Source organism: Lissotriton vulgaris, chromosome 5 (genome assembly GCF_964263255.1).
Source record: "Lissotriton vulgaris chromosome 5, aLisVul1.2, whole genome shotgun sequence".
Classification (NCBI taxonomy): domain Eukaryota; kingdom Metazoa; phylum Chordata; class Amphibia; order Caudata; family Salamandridae; genus Lissotriton; species Lissotriton vulgaris.
The window spans coordinates 1,365,055,964-1,365,078,998 of record NC_141693.1 but is presented as its reverse complement, the minus strand read 5'-3'; the positions used below and the strand labels follow the sequence as shown (position 1 = coordinate 1,365,078,998).

The 23,035-nt window shown below is 46.3% G+C and overlaps 1 protein-coding gene across 1 annotated transcript in view; it reads right to left on the bottom strand.

The window, feature by feature from the left end:
- OLFML3 (olfactomedin like 3) overlaps positions 1 to 23,035 on the bottom strand; it is a 133,749-nt gene that overhangs the window by 20,725 nt on the left and 89,989 nt on the right. The window contains exon 2 of the mRNA XM_086923298.1: positions 2,812 to 3,097. Within this exon, the coding sequence (XP_086779424.1) occupies positions 2,812 to 3,097 (286 nt within the window). The remainder of the gene's footprint in view (positions 1 to 2,811; positions 3,098 to 23,035) is intronic.

Here is a 23,035-nt window from a genome sequence, read left to right as displayed (position 1 = left end):
ACCAGATTATGTTTAAAACGCTGGTTCTCTCTTTCCGAGCTATCCATCAGCTCGGACCTGTGTACCTGAGGAAACGGTTTGCTCTCTATGTTCCGAATCGTTGCCTTCGATCGGCTAATCAATACAAAATGATTATGCCTAGATTTAAGTACTCCAGACTAGGAGGCCAGTCTATTTCTGTCAGGGCCGCCAGGGCCTGGAATGCTCTTCCTCTGCATCTTAGGGCAGCCCAGTCCATCACCGCCTTTGAGAAAGAATTGAAAACTCATCTGTTTAATAAGATCATGTAACTGTCTTCTCTATCTCAATATCTTGCTATTTGTGCCACTTCTCTCTCCGCGCCAGGATACTTGTTAGTAATAGAGCGCGTTATAAAAGTCTTTATAACATAACATAAAATAAATAAACTGGGCCCTTAGTCTGTTTTTCTTATTTTCCCCATCATTGTATCTATTTCTATTACTGAGCACTTTCATGGCAATTGATCCTCTATGTTCTATGATTGGTTTATTGAATTTTTACCTTCTGTATGATGCGTTAATATTTATTAGAACATTGGAATGTTGGTAGCTCTATTGATGACAATAGAGTGCTCCGGGCTGCTAATGGCTGGTGAAAGCTCAGAGCTTCAACATTCCAATGTTTGTCATTGACAGCTGTTGCTGTGAACAAAGGCTTCATGGAGACCGAGGGGATTTAAATCCATTCAGGCTCCCTGAGGCCTTTGTTTTATTCTTTGGAACGCTCTGCCCTCTAGTAGTGGAATGTTCTAATAGCCTTATAGCCTGCCCTAGCTGGGCTATTCCAGCTATTAAAGGCCTGCTCCCTTGTTAAACCATGGAGCGGGCATCTAATGGATGGCATAGCCCGCTGTAAGGCTATATTAAACCTTCATGGTTTTCTCTAAATTACTGATCTTGATCTCTTTTTTTATTTAGTCCTTTCTTCTTATTGACTGTATTTTTCCAATGCTGTTTTGATTTTGTCATTAGGGACACATTAGCTCATCCACTATTGAGGTCAACACCGTCCCTAACCCCACAACTGGGCATCACTGTTACGCAAATTATCTAAGAGACAGAGATGTCACAATATGCAATGTTACAATATCACTAAATCTGTTGCGTCTTCTACTGAACTGAAGAAGTGAGTTCTTCCAGTAAACTCCACAAGTAAGATGGAGGGGGGGAGCATTGCATGTTTGCTTCTCATAGTGCAAAAGGCCTTCTCAATGAAAGTTTTCACAGCAGCCTAGATGGTTGAGGTGAAGCCCGGGAATATCATCACCTTGGAGCCTTCATATTGCAAGCAACCCCTCTCTCAGTAAAGTCTCAGAATGGTATCCTTGTCTCTGTGTTTAAGAGTGGCATTAGAGGGAGGTCACTGTACCAGCATCTAGTTTGCTCAGTCCACAGCGAAGTGGCTTGAAAAGGCATTCATCCCTATGATTTCAGAAGAGATTCCATAAGTTCTTCCATGTTCCCTATCTGTTTGTGTTCATCAATATCCACAATACATTTATTAATATTTCAGTTCCTCTGATTCACAGTATCAAATATGACTTTATGAGAGGACTCCACACTGTTAGGTAGGACGAACAATATCTACCACTGTGTATTTGTGTATTTAAATATTCATGGGCTTGAACATCACATACCTTCTTGCCTTCATGCGTTATTGCTTACAAGAGAGGCGCTTGGAGCCTTCCCGTGATTCACATTTGTTGGCTTCATTGCCACTTTTATTGGCTGGCTTTAAATTGGCCAGTGCATGCTGACTTCACTTCCTCTTCTTCGTCTGGTGCATGGACCAAGTACTGCATGCTTCATCTTCATTAATGTCCTTCCGCCGCTGGCACTGTGATTGAGGTACTATTGAATTTCTTCTTCCTCTGCTATCCTGTTGCTTTTTCCCTCCCACCCCCATTGTCTGTCTTGCTTCTCCGCCCCCAATCCCTGGTCGGCTGTGTTGCTTTTTCCCCTCCCCTCCCATCCCCAATCTCCTTTTGTCCATGTTGCTTCTTCTCTCTCACTCCCCACCCTCCATTTTACCGTCCCACTGCCTATTAACTCCCAACCTCTCCTTATGTTGTCTGTTCCTTGTCACCCTTTCTCCCATTGTCTGTGTTGCCCTTTAGCTGACACCCACCCTCCCGTTGTCAGTGTTGGCAACCCACCATACGAAATCCAAGAGGTATGATGTGGCCAGTGCTGGCTGTGTTATATCACTTTTTTCTAACTTCTAGCCATGCTGTACAGCACCCGCAATAATCGACAACATGGCTAAAAGACATTGATAAAGCCGATTGGTCTTGCATAAGTAAGACCTATTAGCTTTGCCAGTGCTTGGTTTCTTCTTTTTCATTAAGGCGTCCTTTCCATGCCAGGTGGCTTACACTTATTTGTGCTGTCCCACGCTAATTAACTTATCAATTGAAAGCTTGTTTTAGTATGTTTCTCATCTGTAATTGTTGCACTAGTACAATAGTTTTACATTTGTATTGAACCTGGCTCTAAACTGCTCCTACATCTAGTGATCCTTGTCACACTAATGTACATTTCAAACCAGTTCTCTGGGATACATTAGATATTTAAGAACGCATTACATTGACACAATGTTGTGATCATTTAAACATTATTATATGTATAACATTCATTTGATGTTTTATTCTGTGCTTTTTAAGATGATTGTTCTTATATGATTCTTTTTAATAAGAGAATAAAGATAATGATGATGAATATGCCTCATTATTTTTAAAACACCAGTCCCTTAGCCTCAAATGATGGAGCAAGGTTTGCCTTGACTACTCACCTGTCATTTTTTCATATTTCTCCTTTTTTTTCTTCTGCGCTTTGGCCAGATTCAGCTCTGTCAACTTTTCGTCGACTTCCACGCACGGCGGTGCCGGGTTCTGGGTTTCGATATAATCCACCTCCCGCTCCAACCTTTCGACTCGCACATTGACGTTCTCCATATCATTTCTTAATGATTCTTTTTCCTTTTCCACATTCTCCAGCATGCCAACCACTTGGTTTTTAAATTCGCGCAGCTCTGAGGTGTAGCGGCTGCTCTGGTCATGCCATTGGGTAATTCTGTCCTGCAAAAAGTGAAGAACACATCTTGTCATTGGATGTGGCCACCAGCCCACAGAAGGCAGTGTCTATGACTCATTGAGAAAATAACATGTTCTTGATTACTATTACCAAGGGACTGTCACCACCCCCAGTAGCAACGGATTTCATGTTCGTTGACAGATATCAGAAGAAACCTAACTCCTTATTAGGTCTATTTGAGAAAGGGGTAAATCAAGGTGTGTTAGATGCAAAGATGTCTGGAAGGACAAAATCGTCCATGGGAAAAGGTGATGCTCTGTTCATTAAGAATTCTTCCTCGTGGCTATTGGGAGCCAGAAATTATATTTGAGAGATGGACATCGTACTACAAAAGAGGTAAGGAAGAGTCTGTGGTGCCTAGCAAAGTATTAGTACAGTACTACTTATTTCTTGCACAGTGATGAGAAAAAGCTTAGAAGAGCACCAGAAAGCTGTTAAAAGGTTAAAATGGTGCTATTCATGGGAAGGCATGTGTTGGAACAGGAATGTCTCCTGCATGGTACACAGCATGCTTGTTTGCCTGAGAGTCCAACTGCATGGGCAACTGGTATCCTAAATGTTATTTTGGTCTTGGTGTCATGCTAATCTAGTGTGTATACAGAGACCTATGTCTGTTCCTGGTAATGCAAAGTTATGGATCTGCCATGTGAGCTGGAGGGGCTCACCAAGCATGCCCTCATAGTAGGCAGCGGACTGCTGTCCATGGCCTGGGTAATCACATAAAGTGGTGGTGGTTGGCTGTGTACTATGTTTTGAATCTTTAGTATGGCCATTCCTTTTGTAATGTAATGTAAAAATTATTTATAGAGGGCTCGGACACCAAACGGTTTCATGGCGCTAGAGAATGGATGTGCAAAAGTGGGAAACAGGGTGCAGGTGTTAATCATAGGCTTGACGGAACAGGTGAGTTTTTAACATTTTCCTGAAGGATGTCCTGCATCATTGTGAGTACCGTCTACTGGTCCCACTCTTGTAAACATCTGCTTTGAAGGGAAACCCAGAACTTGAAGCTCACATCCCATGTGGATGTTGAGTGTGTGAGTATTTGTGCAGTTCATGTGTAGCACATGTATGGTAGAAGGATTCTGTGTTTTATGAGAGTCTTAGTCCTGGGGCCAGTGGCAACCATTTTGGATGCATTTTTTAAACATTGCACAAGATGGAGAATGAGGACAGCATGGACCAGCCTGTGGAAGATTATTGCCTGTATTCCTATGGCTATGGCTGAGGATGGTGGCCAAGACTCTGAAGTGAGGAGGATGGAGACATGGCTAGTTTTGTAACTCCAATAAGGAACTTGCTTACAAAATGCTGCTAATTAGTTCTTCTGGAGGACTGTCATTTGTTAGAGGTGAGGGAAAAGGCTGTAGGTTCTGTTTGAGGTAAGGGGTTTATAGGCATGGGCTTCCCTTTTCTCTGACTATGATTAGTGCTTCAGGAAGGCTGATGACAGCCAAGTACGGAGATTTTACCCTTCTTTCTGCCCCAGTTGTGTATACTACTGTTTGGAGACAGCCCCATCACTAGCTGCTGTGAGAAGCATGTGTTTGCAGGTAGGCTATGTCTGGAGATCAGCCCACAAATACTAGTTGAAAGAGAATCAACCTACACTGTTTTTGAAGCCTTAAACAGTAGATCCAAGGTAAAAAGGGGGTATCCAAACCATCCCAAATATGGGAAAGGTGCCTAGATGCTGTAAATCATATTGGTCCAAATACCTTGGAATTTGTGTTGGAATCTAGTATCAATGGGAGCAGGGTACCTGCACTGAGATAAAGGTAATTACAGGGCTATGGTTGAAAGAAAGAATTTCAATCCAGAGATTATCCTCCTTGATGCCAAGTGCACAGGATTGATAACCGGTGGGGACGCCATTGAGTATAAGAGATGAAGTAGAAATCAATGGCAAGTCAGCTATGGTGGCTAGGACCGCATCAGCTGTGGTGACCAGGGCACAGGCTGCTTGTTAGTCTCAGCAATTCAGATTTGCAAGGACCAGGGGAATGCAGTGAAAGGATTAGACCACCCTCTGAGAAGGCACACAGTGCCCATCACTCCTACTCCAGAGGAAGAGGAGGATGAGATACCTGGGTCTGGGTCACTGCCAGAACTGCAGTGCTTGTTAGGTGCTGGAGAACCTACCCAGGAGGAATCCCACCAGGCATAAGTTGAGCGCTCTACACTTGTAGGACTGCTATACTGTGAGCAGCGGCGACCCGTGCAGGTAAGAGCGGTGGGGCAGTGGGGCTGGATGGGGGGGGGGTTTCGACTGACGATGACAGGGGAAAATTAAATAATGAATTCCCTCGTCATCGTCTGTCGAACAAGGCCCCACCGCCCCACTGCTCTTAACTGCATGGGCCGCAGTTGACTGTGAGTCTGTGACTCCTAAGTCAAGAGCTAGCATAGTGGTTGTTTAGTGCACAGGAATTTTCTGTTGTCAGGGGCTCACAGAATGCCATTAGTAAGAGTGTAGGGCACAATAAAATCATATTAGGTGGTACTCATTCTTTCTCAATTAGCTAGGGATGCATAGAGACACAGAATAGTCCTACCTCAGTGGCAAATCTGGAGAAGAGGCGAAGAGAATGTTAATGCCACTATTAGTAGTAGATACTGCTGCAGAACCGTCAGTTCCATGACAATTGAAGGCCCACCCTCTATTAGGGCCATGTGGTGAAACACTACTACCTATAGGCTAGAGATATTAGTTTCTTTGTTTTAAAAAGCAACCATCCACAACAAAATAAAGATAGTCGGCCCTTCATGCCACCTCATGCCAGAATTGCTGGATTAGAGCTTTTTTAGGTCTCTCCTACGGACTGAGTTTAGCTGTCTGTGTATAAAGGCTTGTTGAAGACAATATTAATATTTATAATAATGGCCTTTGGGTCAACCCATTGCTTACCAGTGGTTGACATTTTTGACAATCGCATATCCTTGCAACGTATTCAATGGCTTTTACTTCATCTTCTTGGTTGTCCCTCCCTTGGAACAGTGGAACGTAGCTTTTTTAACATCCTTGATTGCATGACTTGCATCTTTCCATGACTCTACCCCATAAAACTACTTTTTTTTTCTTTTGTTTTCATCACTCCGTGGACGTGCATGCGCTTTCATGCTCTTTACTCCATTTCTGTGGCATTCTGCACACCATGTAAGTATGTTTCTTTATTTTGCTTTCCTGTCTAGCTTTGCCTCACCTACATGCCTCCCATGCTCTCCGTGTTGCCGCCATGCAAAGCTCCTCTGTTGCTTACCCTACCCATCCCAGTTTCTGTCTGAATTCTTTTTACTTGAAACAATCTGCACACTCGGCTCCTCCATTGCTCCCCACGCTGCTTCTGTTGCTTAATTACTACTTCAGTGTTGCCTCCAGCACTATCTTCCCTTTCATGTTTTTTTTCTTCATTATTTTCCATTTATTTTTCGTTTCCGCACTTTGCTGCAGGGCTACTCTTTCCTATAGAAAAGTGCTTAGGTACATTTTTTATATTATTTTTATTGTACTGCTCCAAGATGCGTACCTGCTATCTTGAAACGGTAAATTAAAATACAATCAATATGGTAGCCACTAGATTTCTGCGGTGCCCTCTATAGCGTCATGAAACATGGACATATTTGTCATTTTGCTTTTTTAAATCTCTTTTTTTGCCGATGCTGTTTTGCATCAGCAAACAAGATTTTGTTTCTATTTGCAGATGTGGAACAGTATTGGCAAAAAGCATTAGCAGAGCCCTTCACCAGCAAGACCTATAGGCTTTGCCAATGCTTGCATTTTCTTTGTTTTCTGTTGCACTATTCATGCGGTCCCAGTGGCGTAGCTAGGCCTTTTGCGGGGTGGATGCTGGCTGGCTAACCCCCGGCAACGGCCACAGGTAAGAGCGCCCCAAACCACATGCCACCAGGGGTGGAAGCCCCCGCCCACCCATGCTATGCCACTGCGAGGTCCTCTTCTTATCTGTAACAGGCTGTACAAAAGGAACAACCCAATGCTGGCAGAGAGATGCTGGCGTTCCACTATTAGCTTACAAAGCCGAAGAGCTGGCTTGCTGGTTCTGTTGCTGCATGTTTTGTGCTTGTGCCGCGGACATAGCTTGGTAATGTTAAAAACTGCAATTCAGACTGCTGCATGCAATTCTATCGCCAATTTCTCAGAGGTGGTATGTATGTATGTATGTATGTAAGTGGTATTTCTATAGTGTGGAGCGCTCTACTGGGTCCAAGACAAGCATAAAGTCCACCAGTGATAGAAGAGGTAGCTGGGTTATGGATTGTTAATGCATTGGAAAGTAGTGCTCTTTAAAGAGGTGCATCTTCAACCCTTTGTTAAATTAGTAATCTGTTTATCTATTTTTGAATTCACCAGCCAGTAATTGCAGAAAAGCACCGCTGTGTGAAATGCCAGGCCCTGTTTAAAACAAATCATTTTATTAAGCTGCTCAATTATTAGCTAATGTTTCATCAATAACCACAGCTTCACGATGGAATGCAAAGGGCAACATTAATTGAAATCGATATGGAAGAAAAAACTTCTCTTCCTTTGATGGGGATTAAGGACAATCACTAAAACACATTTTAATCTCTGAAAACTGAGATGGGAAAAATTATTTCACAGCAATTGCTATCAAAAAGGCAAACAAGCCTTCAGCTCTAAGCACTAAGGCCTCCATGCAACGGAGGAATAGAATATTTCTTATACTTATTTTCAGGCTTGCAGATCACTTCATTTTGAGGTCGAGCTTAGCGCAGCGCACATGCGCTGGTCTAGGGAAACGACCTCTTGGAACCACTCAATACTTTTCACACTCATGCGTGTGTTTTTTTGGTGCATTTGTCCTATTGGGCTTTGCGTGCGAAGACAGCACGCAATTGGGCAAAGGCGGGTGCATGACCCACCTTTCCCAGGAAATGGTTACAAGCCGCGGGGCGCAGTGTGCCATCTGTTATGTGTCAGATGTCACAAGGGCGCACGCGCACCACGCAGTTCGCATGTTGGTGACTTGTTGAACTTTTCTCTTTCGGGTCAGATTTTACATGTGCAGGTAACATGAGGCTTTTGATGCAATCTTGGCCATCTTCCCTTGAGTACATTGTGTGATCTTGTTATAGCCGCTTATCTGTGTATTCTCAATTCCCATGCACATCGCGTAAAAAAACGCATTTAAAAGCCACTTCTCTCTCAGGACTTGGTGCCCCTAATCCCAAAACCGTATAATTGTGCCCATTTCTTATTTAGCGCTGCTCTGTGTAGATTGCTAGTAAAATGCTGCGAGTCGGGTGTCATCTGGTCCTAACCTTTTAACATGAACACAAACTAAAATTAAAAATGTGTTTTGATTTGTATATGATGTGCCAGTTTCAAGCTAGAGAATGGAGCTTGCAGTAAGCATCGCACGTGTAGGGCAGCAGGATTCAGCCAGGTCCCCATCGCCATCAGCGTGTATGAAATCGTCCAAGGATAGCCTTCTAGCGCAAATATTGACAAAGTCACGTGATATCCTTGTGCTGGATTGCGGTATAGTTCGCACAAAATTATCTTTATTTTGGATTTAAAATAACTACACCTGTATTTTTTGCCTGCAAATAACATCGTAGTATAGAGAGTCTGTGATGTCAAGGTGTGACCGCACAGGGTCTGAGAAGAAACAAACTTCATACGAAGGACATCTGCATACTTCGTGTGTTTAGGGTAAGTCCCACCCCCGTCAGCATGAAGGAAGAGGGTGAGATGCCAAGGCCGAGATAGCAAATGGGAACGGGAAAGAACTCGCCCACTCGATGAAACATACCCGACCGTACATTTTCCAAACTCCTGTGTACATAAAACTCCATGGACAGGCGTTGCCCGAGAATATTGGAGGGCAAGAGTAGTGCACAACTGCTTGGAGTAACTATAGCCCCTATGGACTCTTCCATTCGTACCACTTTTACACGCTCCACTTTTTCAGCATCCCCTCACCCCAGTGTGCCAATCTTTTACATCAATGTAAGTATCCCTTTATGGCGTATACATTGGGTGGGCTGAAGCAAATTGTTACTGACACTACAGCAAGGCAACGGGTGAGGAGGCCTCATTGATTGATATATATATAAATATATATTGAACTTTTTAAATAAGAATAGCCATTTAGATAAGCATTGGCATAGCCAATAGATCTCGCCTTTGGGACCTTATAAGTGTTTAGCCATGCAACAGTTCATGTTGTTGCACCAAGGATATTGTGCTGCATAACTAAATACTTATAAGGTCCCAAAGGCGAGACCTATTGGCTATGACAATGCTTGGTAGGTTTAGTTACAAAATACCTATGGGGCTTACCAAGAACTTACAAGGGCTTTCAATGTACCCATTGCTTACCATTGGTTGGCTTCATTGTCACTCTCATTTGCTTATTTATTCAGTAGCTTTCTTTGTTCCAGCTCGTCCATGTTGTGTTTGTTCCACCCCGCCTCCCTTGGAGAATAGCCTTTAAACCATTTCTCTGACTGGCTGGCTTCTATCCTTCCACTGCTCATATTTAGGAAACAATTTGTGCTAAAGCACTGCATGAGACTGCACGTGTTTTCCAGTTATCTCCCTTGTGTGCTTCACCCCTCCCTACTGGATAACCACTGCCACTCTTTGCTGTCTCCCTTGTGTTGCAAGATCTCTCTCATGTGCCTCTCTCCCTGCCAAATTCCTTGCCTCCCCTGTGCACCATGTTGCTTTCTCGCTTTTGTTTGCTTCTCTTCCTGACCCTTGATTTGCAAGCCCTTTGTTTGTTGCTAATTTACCCTCCTGTTACCCCTCCCTGTTGCTTACCTTCCTCCTGCTCCTCCATTGCTCCCGCTGCTGCCATCTTTTTTTGGAAATAATGTTTTGGGGGAGCACCAGGCAGAAAATTGTTGCTCATCCCTCTGCCTTGAAAAAAGTGCTTTTGCTCTATTTGTTTTCCATTTTTTTAAATTTACTTATCCATCTCAGATAAGTAAATAATAAAACTTGGTCCAGCATAATTTTGTATGCACACATGTGTAATGACGTATGTGCAAGCACACTTTATCAGGCATCAAAGAGCCTACAAAGTGATGTGGCCATGGCAGACATGTGACCTCACCTTTTTATTTATTTTTGTTTTGCTCCAAGGCATTGCCAAAAGGCATTGGCAATGCCAGCATGTCCCAATGGTGCAACCTATTGTGCTTTATTTCTGGAGTTGTACTGACCCAGTGCTTTTCATGAAAGGCCAGTAAGGAACTTGATTTTAAAACAATTTAATTACAAACTGAAGTAGGACCAAAACTTGCTGTGAGGACATGATTATTAGGGGTTAAAAAATAATTTTCAATCACCAACCGTAAAAGTTTAACCCCGGTGAACTACTTGCTGAAGTAGTCATAATAAAATCTGCTAACCTAAAAAGCTGTAATGTTAATAAAAATGTACTTCATTTTTCATAGTAAAACATTAAAATGAAAAAATGAGGCTCAGTTAGGTATGAACACAAATATGTTTTTGCCTTTATGTTTGTATCTAACTTTGCTGTGACCTGCATTTCAGGGGAAAAGAAAGGGTGACCTGACCCCTTCTTTAGAAGTCCTTAACATGAAGGTTCAATGGACTTTGGGTCAGCCAATTATTTGCCATTGATTGGCATTCTTGTCAGTCATATTTGCGTGTATCTTTTTCAATGTATTCAGTTCTGTTGCTTGTGTTTGTGTTTAGCTGTTTTATTGAAGACCTATTGTGGACAATACCGATATTTACAGTGGACGTAGCGCGAGCTCATTACTTATCTTTGGTTCTCGTTCTTATCAATGTCATTTGCTTGCACTCCCTTTGAAGGCTTTCCTAAGTTTTAATGAGTTTGTCCCTCTCCATATCCTTTTTCACCATCCCTTTGATTGGATGACTTGTATCCTTCCACTGCTTACATCAGAGGAACTATTACTTTCTCATTTTCGTTTTGTGTGAGAGTTCTCTTGTTCTCTCCGTCTCCGCGAACAGTCTCCCTGTCAGCAGTGGGGGTTGAGCCCGTGGGCTTTGGGTCCCTGAGATATGGGAGGAGGTGGAGAGAGAGTCTTAAAAAGCCTCCGTACGGTGGAGAAAGCAAAAGGGACGAGGGGAAAGCCGTCACCCGGGCCTTGGGGTGAGGGAGATCGCGAGTCTCGATCTGTAACGTCGAACATGTAAAAAAGAAGCAGGGCACACTGTTGGTGCGAGAGAGGGTCCTGTGAGTTGGTCTGGGTGGTGAGGAGGGTGGGTAATTGTGGGGGGAAAGAATCGAAGAAGAGAGAGGAAGAAGTGGGTGTGGGGGGGAAGGGGAGGGAGAAAAAGGGCAGACATGGGGAGATAGTGAGGGCCGGGGTGTCTGTTGAGGGTATGGGGGCCATGAAACCCCATGTATGCCATAATTGGGATGCTCGGGCCCATGGCCGCGGAGGGGGGCACTAGGGACCAACAGCCCAGATGCCGGGTGGGCTGAGTGTGACATTTCATATGGGCAATGGGGATGGTGGGGGGCATAAATCCCCCTGCCTGGTCCTGAATGCCATAGATAACGTGCTCATATGATGCTGTCTGGATCATCACCACCGTCCAATCCTCCTGCGAGGGTGGAATGAATGACCTCCACTGGCAGAGAATGCAGAGCTTGGCCATGGACAGCACCATGTGGAGAAGGCGGCATTGCAGGCGAGAGAGATCTGGGGAGTCTCTAGTGTTTTGCAGGAGGATAATGGGGGGAGTGAGGGGAGAGGCAAAGAGGCATGGACGCTCCCAAAGTATCTCCAACATAGGACCTTAAGGGTCGGATTGAGGCACAGTCCCATAGAATATGGATGAGATCGTAGTCTGTTGTCCGGGTGTGAGAAAGTGGCTCTATATATACTGGACTAGAAGGAAGTCCAGTGTGTATAGAGTCCACCAACCCCAGAGGTATAACAGGTTAAAGTCAGAACTGACCTTACTCTCCAAAGTGGTAGCTTGGTCGAGCAGTAAGGCAGTACCAGAGGACAGTGGAAAGCATTTGATGTACACACTCAGTCAGCAAAAGGTTTCACACACTCAAGGACTGAACTCCAGGCCAATTGTTTGTATATCCAAAGATATGGTTGTTTTATTTTTAGAACCAACAGTTATAAACACATATTTTTCACATTATGAGTACTCTCATGTAAATACTTTGCAGAGGAGCAATACGTTTGTACACACAATAATCACAGGTTAGCTAATAAGCAATACAGTTCTGAAACACTCTAGCATTGAGCTCAATGGGTTTTCATAGGAAAGTACAGTTGATTACTTTATGGATTACTTTGGTAGTTCCAGGACTAGATCTTGGATTCAGTCCTGGGGTCTAAACTGAAACCAGATTAACAAAATCGTTTTAGTTACAGTGATGATTGTTCCTGAATATAAAGCTGTTTTAAAAGGTCACACTTGGAAGCTTTTCGAGGTGATTCTCACAATATTATTGAATGGGAGGAAATTCAGGTTACAGGTAAAGTACGAACGCGTTACTTTTGTAACCCAGCACTAGTCTCCTAGAGCCAGCACTGGGGGCTTAGCTCAAAACAGGTAGGTAATTGCGTTTCAGTATTTCGTACGATTTTTAAAGAATATTTGCAGTTTTCAAAAGTAGACAGAAGAAATTTCACAGAAAAGCAGACAATGGGTTCCTATGGAGAAAATACAGGTTACTAGTAAACCCGCTAGGGATTACTTTTGTGGTTCAGTACTGGGCTGAAAGGTACAGTACTGGCTTCTCTTCTGATCACAGGTGAGTGTTTTTGAATTCAGACTTTGGCTGATTTTATAGAAATATTTTCAGTTTTCGAAACCTCACACAACATTTTCGAGTCAAAAATGGGTCAATGTTATCCAAAGGCAGGTAAGTGAATTACCGGTGTCCAGGTGAGTACTTGGTTGGTGAAGTTAGGGTTCTGGGCATAGACTCAGGGGTCCCCCAGGCTCAGGTGAGTACAGTTAGTTCAGTCCCAGCGGCGCAGGGGCGGCCGGGTGCAGAGGTAGTTAGGCCCAATGTTATCCAATGAGGGAAAGGGGGCCTTCGGTTGGTGGCTGCTGGCTTGCAGGCCACGCGGCTATGGGAGCTGGGCTCCTGGTCACTTTCTCTGGGCAAGGGGGGAAGTAGGATAGGGCAAAGAGGTCACAGTCAGCAGCACTCGGGCGGCTGGGTGCAGGGTGCTTTTGAGCCGTTGGGCGCTCAATGTTATCCAATGAGGATCTTGAAAAAGGAACAAAGGCTGCAGGCTAGGGGACGGTGACTCTCCAGGGTGGACCAGTACTTCGAGAGGTAAGTTGGGATGTTGTAGCACAGGTAGGTACCCCAAAGGGAGGCACAGGGGACTGTAGGGCGCCGGGTGCAGGGGTGTATTTGGGTGTCGGAAAAGCTTACCCTCGGCTAGTCGCGGTTAGGGTGGCCCCTGGTTCTGAGTCTGCAGGCGTCTGCTGGTTCCCCGAGGAGGGTCTTTGGGCACTAGACTTCGGGTCCCAGTCGCCGGGGGGACGTCCTCGTGGTATTTGTTCGGGTTGGCCCGGGCTCGGCTAGTGCAGAGTGGGCTGGTCCGGAGCTTCCTGGTGGGCACCAGGTGGGTTGTTGCAGCAAAGCCTCTGCTGATGGGAGTCCCAATCGTCGAGAGGGTCAAGGCAGGCAGGTCCTCTGGGTGTCCCAAGGTTGCTGTCCGCAGAGGTCACCGGGTTTAGGCAGGAGCAGGATCCAGGATCAACAGGCCGTTAGGGTTGGGGCCAAGTCAGTTGTTGTTGTCCTGTTAGCAGCTGCACAGCGGGTCTTCTTCTTCTTCTTGATCTTCTTTCTTCTTTTTGATATCTGATCTGATGAAGGAAGGTTCAGGGAGCCCCTAAATACTAAATTTAGGGGCGTTAGTCGTTACAGGTAGGGCAAGGGCAGGGACCAATGGGTCCCTGTCCTGGGGTGAGTACACCCCCACAAGGATGTGTGCCATGTCGACTCTTGCTTTAGTTTTGTACTTAGGCACTCAGCCTGCAAAGGCAGTGTGTGGGAGCCAGGGTACAGGGCCCCTGAGGGTGGCATAATAAGTGCTGCAGCCCTCAGGGGTCTTCTCTGGTCACCATGCCCTGGGTACCATTTACTAGGGGCTGACAAGGGCCAGGGATGCCAATTGGGTATTTTGTTTCAGCATAGCTTTTCTTTGTAGGGAAGTAACACAGACCCTGGGTACCTGATTGGCAGGGACCCAGGGCACACTCAGTCAAAGTATATCAGCAGTTCAGAAAAAAGTGGGGGCATACGAAGGCAAGAAATATGGCACTTTCTCACACAACCCCCCCCCCCACCCCCCCCCCAAACGAAAGGTGAAGAGACTAACCTTGCCCTGGGAGTCTTCATTGTCTAAGTGGAAGAACCTGGAAAGTCCATCTGCATTGGCATGGGCAGTCCCTGGTCGGTGTTCCACTTCAAAGTCCATACCCAGTAGGGAGATGGACCATCTCAGTAGTTTTGGATTTTCCCCTTTCATCTGCATTAGCCATCTGAGAGGTCTGTGGTCAGTTTGAACCAGGAAGTGAGTCCCAAATAAGTAGGGCCTCAACTTCTTAAGGGACCAAACCACAGCAAAGGCCTCCCTCTCAGTGGCACTCCAACACTGCTCTCTGGGGAGTAGCCTCCTGCTTATAAAAACAGTAGGCTGGTCTTGGCCTTCCTCATTGATCTGGGAGAGGATTGCTCCTATCCTCAGCTATGAGACATCGGTCTGCACTATGAACTGCTTGGAGCAGTCTGGTGCTTTTAGAATGGGTGCTGAGCACATTGCTTCTTTCAGGGTGTCAAAAGCCTTTTGGCAGCTAACAGTCCAGTTCACTTTCTTGGGCATTTTATTGGAGGTGAGTTCTGTGAGGGGAGTCACAATAGACCCATATCCCTTCACAAACCTTCTGTAATATCCAGTCAAGCCAAGGAATGCCCTGACTTGAGTCTGGGTGGTTGGAGCTGCCCAGTCCAGGATGCCCTGGATCTTGGCCTGTAATAGTTGGACCTGGCCTCCACCAATAAGGTGCCCCAAGTACACCACAGTGCCCTGCCCTATCTGGAATTTGGATGCCTTGATAGTCAGTCCTGCAGATTGCAGGGCTTGCAGAACTTTCCCAAGGTGGATCAGGTGTTCCTACCAGGTGGAGCTAAAGACAGCAATATAATCAAGATAGGCTGCACTGAAGGATTCCAACCCAGTCAGGACTTGGTTCACCAACCTCTGGAAGGTGGCAGGGGCATTCTTTAACCCAAAAGGCATCACAGTAAACTGATAGTGCCCATCAGATGTGGAGAATGCTGTTTTCTCTTTGGCTTCTGGGGCAATGCCACTTTGCCAGTACCCTACAGTCAAGTCAAAGGTGCTTAGAAATTTGGCTGCCCCTAGTCTGTCTATCAACTCATCTGCTCTTGGAATGGGGTGAGCATCTGTCGTGGTGACAGAGTTGAGCCCTCTATAGTCCACACAAAACCTCATCTCTCTCTTTCCACCCTGTTGATGAGGTTTGGGGACTAGGCCCAGGGTCTCTCAGAGGGTTCAATCACCCCAAGCTCCAGCATCTTGCTGACTTCAGCTTTGATGCTTTCCTTGACTTGGTCTGATTATCGATAGATTTTGTTTTTGACAGGGTTACTGTCACCAGTGTCCACGTCATGGGTACACCAGCTGATCAGACCAGGGGTCAAGGAAAAGATGCTAACAAACTGCTGCAAGACCTGCTTGCAGTCAGCCTGAGGTTGGGGAGTGAGGGTGTCTGAAAAGACTACTCCATCCACTGACCCATCTTTTGGGCTGGTAGAGAGGAGATCAGGGAGAGGTTCACTCTCTGCTTCCTCTTCCTTACCAGTCACCATCAGCATGGTGAGATCAGCCCTATCATGGTAGAGCTTGAGGCGGTTCACATGGATAACCCCTTTGGGTATTCTGCTGGTGCCCAGGTCTACTAAGTAAGTGACCTTGCTCTTTTTCTCCAGGATAGGGTAAGGGCCACTCCATTTGTATTGGAGAGCCATTGATGCCACTGGCTCCAAAACCCACACCTGTTGCCCAGGTTGAAATTCAACCATGGCAGCTTTTTGGTTATACCAGTGCTTCTGCAGCTCCTGGCTGGCCTCAAGATTTTTAGATGCCTTATCCATGTACTCAGCCATTCTGGACCTTAGGCCAAGCACATAGTCCACAATGTCCTGTTTGGGTTCTTGGAGAGGCCTCTCTCAACCCTCCTTCACAAGACAAAGTGGTCCCCTTACAGGATGACCAAACAGAAGTTCAATGGGTGAAAACCCCACTCCCTTCTGTGGCACTTCCCTATAAGCGAAAAGCAGGCATGGCAACAGGACATCCCATCTCCTTTTGAGTTTTTCAGAGAGCCCCATGATCATACCTTTCAATGTCTTGTTTAACCGTTCTACAAGACCATTGGTTTGTCGGTGGTATGGGGTAGTGAACGTGTACTGCACCCCACACTCCTTCCACATGTGTTTCAGGTAAGCACGCCAAATCAAAGTAGAGAGTGAGGACTAGATAAGCTAGTCCACTCCGGATCCCCAGGATTATATGTCAAAATCAAAGAGGACTAGCTATGTTTAGGGGGAAGGAGGGGACTCAATGAAGTACGCGTGCCGGCAAACCAATTGGTTTGTTTAAGAAGCCCTCACCCACCAACCTAGTTGGTGGCATGCTTCATCATCGGGCCCACCACAGTGACACCGAGTGTGTCCCGGGTGTGCTTCGACGCCAGGTTACTGCGCAGCTGGTATGTTCGCTGAGTGTGCAGTGTAGTGAGTGAGAAAGTGAGTTAAAAAGCTATACAGTGGGTCCCAGTATCCGAGGGTAAATAGAAAAACTTTAATTACTAGGCCCCTGTTAGCTGCTAAATGGCGATCGGACGTGTTGGAGTGAGAATTAAGACCTCCAGCGTCCTGTATGGTCTACATGTTTCAGCCAGGCCTTTTTTTAATTTAAAACTGGCTTTCCTCAGGACCAAGTGAGTATGTGAAAAGGTGCAATTTTAAATAAAAATACTAAATTATAGTGATTGTGTTATTTTGTTGGCTATGTGTCGCACTCCCTAAGGTGCGTTTATATGTTGGAGGGGGATTCCCTCTGGCTTTAACAGGCTATTTGCTGTAAAAAGCTTCCTTGGGTCACCTGGCAGAGAAAGAGACCGGAATTGCCAGTCTAGATCCTCCTTGGACCTGTCGTCCTTCTGCGGTGCCCGGAATGCCACCAACTAGGTTTGTGGGTTTCGGGTAAGCAGACATGAAGTTGGTACCTCTGTCTGAAACCACCTCCTTAGGAAACCCTACCCAGGTGAAGACACCTAGGAGGGCCTTGGCTACTGCAGGAGCAGTAGTCACCCTAAGGGGAATTGCCTCAGGGTTCCTAGTAGCATGGTCCACTACTACTAGAATGAATTTGTTCCCTGAGGCTGTGGGAGGTTCTAGTGGACCCACAATGTCCACACCTACCTTTTCAAAGGGCACCCCACCACTGGCAGTGGTATCAGGGGGGCCTTTGGCTTGCCACCTGTCTTGCCACTGGCCTGACAGGTAGTACAGGAGCTCACAAACTCCTTCACTTTTTGGTTCATCTGGGGCCAGTAAAAGTGGCTAACCAATCTTTCCCAAGTTTTGGTTTGCCCCAGGTGCCCAGCTAGGGAGATGTCATGAGCCAAAGTTAGGAGGAACTCTCTTTACTTCTGTGGCACTACCACTCTCCTGGTAGCTCCAGGATTGGGGTTTATTGCCTCAGCATACAGTAATCCCTCTTCCCAATAAGCTCTGTGGGTACCACTGACATCTCCCTTTGCTTCTGCAGCTGCTTGCTGCCTCAGGCTTTCAAGAGTGGGGCAGTCTCGCTGGCCCTGGCACAGCTCTTCCCTAGTGGGTCCCCTGGGCCCAGGAGGCCAGCCTGGTAAGGCTCAAGCACCATAGGCTCACTTCCCTCTAGGGTTTCCAAGTCCTCTCCCTGAGGAGAGGGGTCCTGAGAGGCTGGCTGTGTTGAAGCTGGTTCCCCAGTCTCCTTGCTTTTTCTCTTGGTTGGTTAGGCCATACTTTCAGGCGCTCCAAACCCACTTGTTCACCCTTCTTTTTGCTCTGGTTTGGACACACACCAGTCTAGGGATGCCCAGCATGGCTGCATGGGTTACTTGCTCAACTTCAGCCCAGGCTGATGTCTCCAGGTCATTTCCAAGCAGACAGTCAGCTGGCAATTGTGGTGAGACCACTACCAGTTTCAGGCCAGTAACCTCCCCCCATCCTAATGTTATCATAGCTAGGGGGGCATTGGGTGGTAATGCTGTCAGCATTTGTGACTGGGTAAGCTTTCCCAATCAGGTATTGCTCTGGGGAAACCAGCTTTTCCCTTACCATAGTGATGCTGGCGCCTGTATCCCTCAGGGCTTCTACTCTTGTTCCATTGATGGAGGGGTATTGCATATATTTGTTACAGTTGGTTGGCCACCCAGCCACACTGGCAACCTCCATATTCCCAAGCAGACTAGACTAGCTTGAGTGTATTCCCAGATTTGCTCTGGGCACTCCTCTGATCCCATCTGTAGATTTACTGTCCCTGGAGTAGCTGGAATGGGTGCCTTAAGGGCTTTGCTGTAGGGGCAGTTCTTGTCTACAGTCAAATGTCCCAACTTCTTAAGGTTGTTACAATAGGCCTTGTTAGGATCAACGTTTCTTCCCCTATAGGGCTGAGGCACATAGGGAGTAGATTGGGCCTCACCCCCCTGAACAGGTTTTTGGGGCTCTTTGGAAGACTCAGACTTTTTATCTGGGGGATTCCCACCACCTTTCCCCTGGGGGGGTTTTTTGACCGCTTTCCTTTGGTCACCCCCAGTGGCTGTCCTTGTCACCCTAGTCTTGACCCAGTGGTCTGCCTTCTTTCCCAATTCTTGGGGAGAAATTAGACCTAGGTCTACCAAATGCTGATGTAACTTTTCATTTGTGCAATTACTCAAAATCTGTTCCTTCATAAACAAATCATACAATCCAGTAAAGTCATGCACATTGTGTCCAGTTAACCAACCATCCAGTGTCTTTACTGAGTATTCTACAAAATCTATCCAGGATTGCGTCTGGGTTTTGTGAGCCCCCCTGAACCTAATTCTTTACTCCTCAGAAGTGAGTCCAAATCCCGCAATCAGAGTCTTCTTCATGAGGTTATATGGCCCTGCATCTTGCCCAGAGAGGGCCAGAAGCCTGTCTCTGCAGTTACCAGAGAACAGTCCCCACAGGAGTCCACCCCAGAGAGGTTTCTTTAGCTGTTTGATATCACAAGCCCTCTCAAAGGCTGTGAACCATTTGGTGATGTCATCACCTTCCTCAAATTTAGGGACAATCCCTTTGGGGATTTTAAGTTCATAATGTCTTTGTTATTGGTATTGCTGCCACCAGAGATGGGGGTTAGGAGCCTGGTCTCTAGGTCTAATCTCTTGGCCAACTTTGCTAGAAAGTCGTCCTCTGCACTGGGGTTTCCCCCAATGGGTTCTCTGGGGCCCAGTCCACCTGTGTGGTTCCTAGGCTCACAAATGGTGACTATTGGGATCAAGGGTACAGAGACCCCTTCTTCTCTAAGGATGGGGGGACCATTATCCTTCCCCTCTTCCCTCACTTCTTCCTCTGTGTGGGTGTCACCCTGCTCAGAGGGGTGGTCTTTTGCATACTCAGCCAGGAGCTCCTGGAGCCCTTGTTTGGTTGGATGCAGACCTACAGTTATTTGTTTAACTTTGCATAGGGCCCTCACTTCCTTGAAGTCCAAGTGCAAGTAAGGTGTGAGGTTGAGCTCCTCCACCAGGTCTGTGTTATCTTCACTAACAGCTGGGGCCCTTTGAGTCATTATAACCTGACAGTTCTAACCCTCTACCCTAGCTTGTAGTGACTTTTATTTTTTAGAACTTCTAATGGGACTTAAGCAAGGCCCTACCAGAGGTTTAGTATTTTTGGAAAAGACCAATTTCAGAATTCTGAAGGTAATTTGAGTTCTGTCGTGTTATCAGATAGTAACCAAGTAGTCCTATAACTGTAACTATATTGAATGACGTTTTGTGTCTTTTTTACTATGACTTCATTTTAAAATTTTTAAGGAAATTTTTAAAGGTTTTGATATATTTTTACTGTGTACAATTAACTCTGTTTTTAGCGTGTATAAATAATGTATTGTATTTTATGTAAGTTTTGTATAGTACTATTGTATTTTTATGATATTGATTTATCGTTTTTAGCGTGTATAATTAATGTATTGTATTTTATGTAAGTTTTATATAGTACTTTTGTCTTTTTATGATATTGATTTATCGAAATAAAGTATTCTGACTGACTGAAGTAGTCCTACGAATGCAAGTTTGTATCCCACCGCTGATCCACCAATGTGAGAAAGTGGCTCTATATATACTGGACTAGAAGGAAGTACAGTGTGTATAGAGTCCACCAACCCCAGAGGTATAACAGAGGTTAAAGTCAGAACTGACCTTACTCTCCAAAGTGGTAGCTTAGTCGAGCAGTAAGGCAGTACCAGAAGACAGTGGAAAGCTTTTGATGTACACACTCAGTCAGCAAAAGGTTTCACACACTCAAGGACTGAACTCCAGGCCAATTGTTTGTATATCCAAAGATATGGTTGTTTTATTTTTAGAACCAACAGTTATAAAAACATACTTTTCACATTACGAGTACTCTCATGTAAATACTTTGCAGAGGAGCAATAAGTTTGTACACACAATAATCACAGGTTAGCTAATAAGCAATACAGTTCTGAAACACACTCTAGCATTGAGCTCAATGGGTTTTCATAGGAAAGTACAGTTGATTGCTTTATGGATTACTTTGGTAGTTCCAGGACTAGATCTTGGATTCAGACCTGGGGTCTAAGCTGAAACCAGTTTAGCAAAAACGTTTTAGTTACAGTGATGATTTTTCCTGAATATAAAACAGTTTTAAAAGTTCACACTTAGAAAGTTTTCGAGGTGATTCTCACAATGTTATTCAATGGGAGGAAATTCAGGTTACAGGTAAAGTACGATCGCGTTACTTTTGTAACCCAGCACTAGTCTCCTAGGGCCAGCACTGGGGGCTTAGCTCAAAACAGGTAGGTAGTTGCGTTTCAGTATTTTTCCTACGATTTTTAAAGAATATTTGCAGTTTTCAAAAGTAGACAGAAGAAATTTCAGAGAAAAGCAGACAATGGGTTTCTATGGAGAAAATACAGGTTACTAGTAAACCCGCTAGGGATTACTTTTGTGGTTCAGTACTGGGCTGAAAGGTACAGCATTGGCTTCTCTCCTGAACACAGGTGAGTGTTTTCGAATTCAGACTTTGGCTGATTTTATAGGAATATTTTCAGTTTTCGAAACTTCACACTTAGAACATTTTCGAGTCAAAAATGGGTCAATGTTATCCAAAGGCAGGTAAGTGAATTACCGGTTTCCAGGTGAGTACTTGGTTGGTGAAGTTAGGGTTCTGGGCATAGACTCAGGGGTCCCCCAGGGTCAGGTGAGTATAGTTAGTTCAGTCCCAGCGGTGCAGGGGCGGCCGGGTGCAGAGGTAGGTATGCCCAATGTTATCCAATGAGGGAAAGGGGGCCTTCGGTTGGTGGCTGCTGGCTAGCAGGCCACCCGGCTCTGGGAGCTGGGCTCCTGGTCACTTGCTCTGGGAAAGGGGGGAAGTAGGATAAGGCAAAGAGGTCACAGCCAGCGGCACTCGGCGGCTGGGTGCAGGGTGCTTTTGAGCCGTCGGGCGCTCAATGTTATCCAATGAGGATCTTGAAAAAGGAACAAAGGCTGCAGGCTCGAGGACAGTTACTCTCCTGGATCGACCAGCACTTCGAGAGGTAAGTTGGGATGTTGGAGCACAGGTAGGTACCCCAAAGGGAGGCCCAGGGGACTGTAGGGCGCCGGGTGCAGGGGTGTCTTTGGGTGTCGGAAAAGCTTACCCTCGGCTGGTCGCGGTTGGGGTGGCCCCTGGTTCTGAATCTGCAGGCGTCGGCTGGTTCGTTGAGGAGGGTCTTTGGGCACTGGACTTTGGGTCCCAGTTGCCGGGGGGAAGTCCTCGTGGTCATGGTTCGGGTTGGCCCGGCCCAGGCTCGTCTGGTGCAGAGTGGGCTGGTCCGGAGTTTCCTGGTGGGCACCAGGTGGGTTGTTGCAGCAGAGCCTCTGCAGATGGGAGTCCCAATGGTCGAGATGGTCAAGGCAGGCAGGTCCTCTGGGTGTCCCAAGGTTGCTGTCTGCGGAGGTCGCCGGGTGTAGGCAGGAGCAGGTTCCAGGATCAACAGGCCGGTAGGGCTGGGGCCAAGTCAGTTGTTGTTGTCCTGTTGTTAGCAGCTGCACGGCGGGTCTTCTTCTTCTTGATCTTCTTTCTTCTTTTTGATATCGGGATCTGAGGAAGGGAGGTTCAGGGAGCCCCATAATACTAAATTTAGGGGCGTTACAGGTAGGGCAAGGGCAGGGACCAATGGGTCCCTGTCCTGGGGTGAGTACACCCCCTAGCCTGCTCCTCTCCCCTGGGAGGGGGGCAGGAGCCTAGCTGGGATTGGGCAGGACTCCCCATCTTCAAGATGGCCGGAGCCCGGGGTCGTACTTCACCTCGCCTCCTTCACCTGAGGGGTGGAGTTGGCACCCCCCCCTTCCTGACGTAGTTTTTCCCGCCAGTATTCCCATCAGAGTGGGGGTAGTACTGGTGGAGGGCTGGTTGCTGGGTACAGCAAATGGCCTGGAGCTCTCAGAGGCGGTATGCCTTTGAAGTTTCCCCCTGTCCATCCTGGGGGAGGAGACATATCACCTCGCCCAGGATGTGCTATGTTGCAGACCCAGGAGAGCGGGGGCTCTCCACCCAGGGGTCCAGCAACATGTCTGCTGTGTGGCAGCCTCTGCAACCACTCAGCCCAGAGGTGGATTGTAGGTTTGG